The sequence below is a fragment of the Grammomys surdaster genome, unplaced genomic scaffold (assembly GCF_004785775.1).
Source record: "Grammomys surdaster isolate TR1022 unplaced genomic scaffold, NIH_TR_1.0 279, whole genome shotgun sequence".
Classification (NCBI taxonomy): Eukaryota; Metazoa; Chordata; class Mammalia; order Rodentia; family Muridae; genus Grammomys; species Grammomys surdaster.
Genome location: NW_021604720.1, coordinates 2,448,687 through 2,451,955, shown reverse-complemented (window position 1 = coordinate 2,451,955; position 3,269 = coordinate 2,448,687). Strand labels below are relative to the sequence as shown.

Below are 3,269 nucleotides of genomic sequence, written 5' to 3'. Positions count from 1 at the left end.
ACATACACATACCTACATAGATACATACACATACCTACATAGATACACACCTACATTTATATACACATAGTTTGTGGACAGACCAAAGCTTTCATATATACACACAGAGCCCCAACAACCTTACACATATACATATATGCACATATGTGGTGGATGGAGCGAAGCTCCAGCAACTTTATTTTTTCCATTAATCCTTTTTATATTGCTTAAAACAAAGTTCTCCACAGAAGAAAAAGAATTACTTTATTTTAAAACAGATAAAATGTTACACAAGAGGGAGTTGGGTACAGCAGAATTGTTGATTATAAGTTCAAAACAGCAGTTTATCTGTCTTTTATTCTATAAGCTCATTACAAGTTCAAAGCAATAGTTTCATATGTTTATGTCCTTACTTTATTATGGTGCACATCTGTGGCCTCAACCTTGAGATGAATATTTTTCTTTGATCATTAATCGGTTTCAAGCATATTTCTCTTCCTAGTGCAGTTGCATGCTTGTGAAACATAAAGGTTCCCAGAGCTCTTTTTGAACCTTCCTTATTCTGTGTGGGGGCTTAAAATCACTTGGATCAATTCAGGAGTTCGATAAAATCATTATCAGGAGTTATGAAATCATCAATTGAGCTAACTAGCATTATTACATGAAAGTTCATCTTCATATCGATTCTGCAGGAAATCTGCCCAACAGAGTGTGTTAATACCCAGGCAACAATAGGCAATGAGTGTCTCTCCAGGCCATGCCAGCCAGATACACGAGAAATACAGCAATGGCAAACATGGAAAGGCATAGGAAAAGGAAGCAATCCTGGCATGAGGTCCCTGGAGTCCATGCCTCTTTAGGGCATACCCATCGCTGCCATGCAAAAAATGGTGGGCTGGATCCAGGAAGTTCACTTGCTTGCCACAGCCTTTCCTGCATTTCCTTCACCATCTAAGTGTGTGCATGTGTCCACTCATGAGTACATGGTTGTTAACAGCACCAATCCCTAGTATGTGGTGACATTTGCTCTCTCACTTCTTCATCTTTCAGTGGATGAATGTGGTGCTCTGATCTGTTTGGTAGTACACGTTGTTGTAGTAGCCTCAGCCACTTCAATAGCTGTTCAGTACCTAGCCTTATAGGTCTAGGGCTTTTGACGGAAAGTTTAGAAGGATGCTTTTTCTTTTTTTTTTTTTTTTTTTCAAATGTGTTGGCTGGTATTGTTATATTTCTCTACAAATGTGAGTTAGTCATTTCAGTCTAGTTTGCAAGCCCTTAAATAAGGTTAAGTATCTCTTTCTGGCAATAGGGGATAAAATAGTGATAGATACCATTATAAGCCCGACCGTAGCATTTATTTTTCAAATACTTATGTTTATTAGTTTTTCTATTTACTAACATAACTCAATTAAAAATGCCTCTGATAGCCTTTTTCCCCTCTGTGAAGTTAGATATTTCAGAAAGAGCTTTCAAATCTGTAGTTTAGTATGGTTTGAAGTAAGAACAACTCTTTATCATCTTCTTCAGTTAAAGGAAGATTTGGAGCAATCAATAAACCAACTGAGGAGTCAGCGCTTACGGAGAAGCTCAGGAGGGAGAAGTGCGTCTGTCACCAGCCTGAGTGCAAGTGACCTCGATGGTGGCGCTGTGGCAGGTAAACTCTTCACGTGTTTCAAAAGCCTTTTTCCTTTTTACATTTCAAAAATATTTTTGGAGTGCATGCTGAAAGGATTTGATTTTTAGAGAGATACAGTGTATGTATAAGATTATGTAGATCTTGAAAATTATATATATACACACAAGATTAGTACATGCAGTTGTGGGAAGTATATAGTGTGCCTTTTTTAAAAGGGTCTTTTTGAGTCTGGGTTTGTTAGTTTTATTTTTCTCAGGCTCCGTAGACCACCTGGAGCTGCCCAAGCTTCAGAACAAGTGAACAAGTGAAGTTTACTTTGTGGTATGTTTTCTTCCTGATCTTGTCCTGGCATAGTAGTTTTAAGGTTTTTAATTATCAAGTACGCTTGTAACATATGGTAAAAGGAGGTGGATTTTAGCCTTCATGCTCAGCTAGATGCCAACGATTGTGTTAAAAGTTATTCAACATTCTGCTTATAGTCAATCTTATATTTCCCTGTAGCACTGAGAATCATATTGAGTCACACACAAACACCCACAGGGATGGAGTGATTAGTTGGATGAACATTGGTACCTTGAGTTATAAATACTGCTATTACTCAAATAGTGATTAAAGTTGGATGCTTACCTATTTTTTATGACGCCTGTTTTTATTGATTGTTAATGCACTGTTTTGGCTTTAGATTAATTGATTTGATATTTGCAAGATTTGATCTTACTAGTGGGATGTTATAGGGAGAATTAAAGATTTTAAGTATTTAATAGTAATTTTCATGAAAGATAAAATATTTTGCTACTTTGGACAGTGTTAAAAATTGGATCCTTTGTCAAGTTCTGTTTGCAGGGTAAGTTTGCTGTTCATTTCACCTGCTTTAAGAGCAATGTTCTTGTGATCTTCATGGCTACAGCATGTTACCTGGGAAGTTGGGCTAAGAGTAACTATGTAGCTCCTTGTCTGGTCCGTAGGTATTAAGTGAACTTTTATTTGTTCTCATGCAGTGTTTTAATTCCCTTTTTCTTCTTTGCATTGAAAAGAGAGTCTCCGTTTTACACCTACCTCACCTCTGAAGGACTACGATCTACAGGGTATTAAACGAAACAGGTTCAGAACTGGTGTTCGGTTTGTTTCAGAGACAGACGACATGGTCCAGGTACTTCATAACATTGTGAAGTTTATCTGTTATACCTTATGTTTGTATATAAATTACCGACATTTTAACTATATGGATGTATCTTAACTAAGAATTTGATCATCAATAACTTTGCATAACAGGAATAAACATACATATTTACAGATTCCAAGCTAGCATCAATATATGACAGAACATACAGTATCTGTCTTTGTGGGTCTGGGTTACCTTACTTAGAATGATTTTTTTTTCTTTGTAAGCCAAATATATCTTATTTTCAATGTAGAAATACTTTTCTATTCTTTAAGATTAAGAGGAGTCTCTAGTGCAGACCAGTCCCACGTACCTCTCCTTTATCCGTATTGTGGACCAGTCCCACGTACCTCTCCTTTATCCCTAGTGCAGATCAGTCCCACGTACCTCTCCTTTATCCCTAGTGCAGACCAGTCCCACGTACCTCTCCTTTATCTGTAGTGTGGACCAGTCCCATGTAACTCTCCTTTATCCGTAGTGTGGACCAGTCCC

The 3,269-nt window shown here is 37.4% G+C and overlaps 1 protein-coding gene across 1 annotated transcript in view; it reads left to right on the top strand.

The window, feature by feature from the left end:
* The window catches only part of Cep128 (centrosomal protein 128), a 344,929-nt gene that overhangs the window by 30,714 nt on the left and 310,946 nt on the right, over window positions 1–3,269 (top strand). The window contains exons 6-7 of the mRNA XM_028777280.1: window positions 1,507–1,633; window positions 2,650–2,765. Coding sequence (XP_028633113.1) covers window positions 1,507–1,633; window positions 2,650–2,765 — 243 coding nt within the window. The remainder of the gene's footprint in view (window positions 1–1,506; window positions 1,634–2,649; window positions 2,766–3,269) is intronic.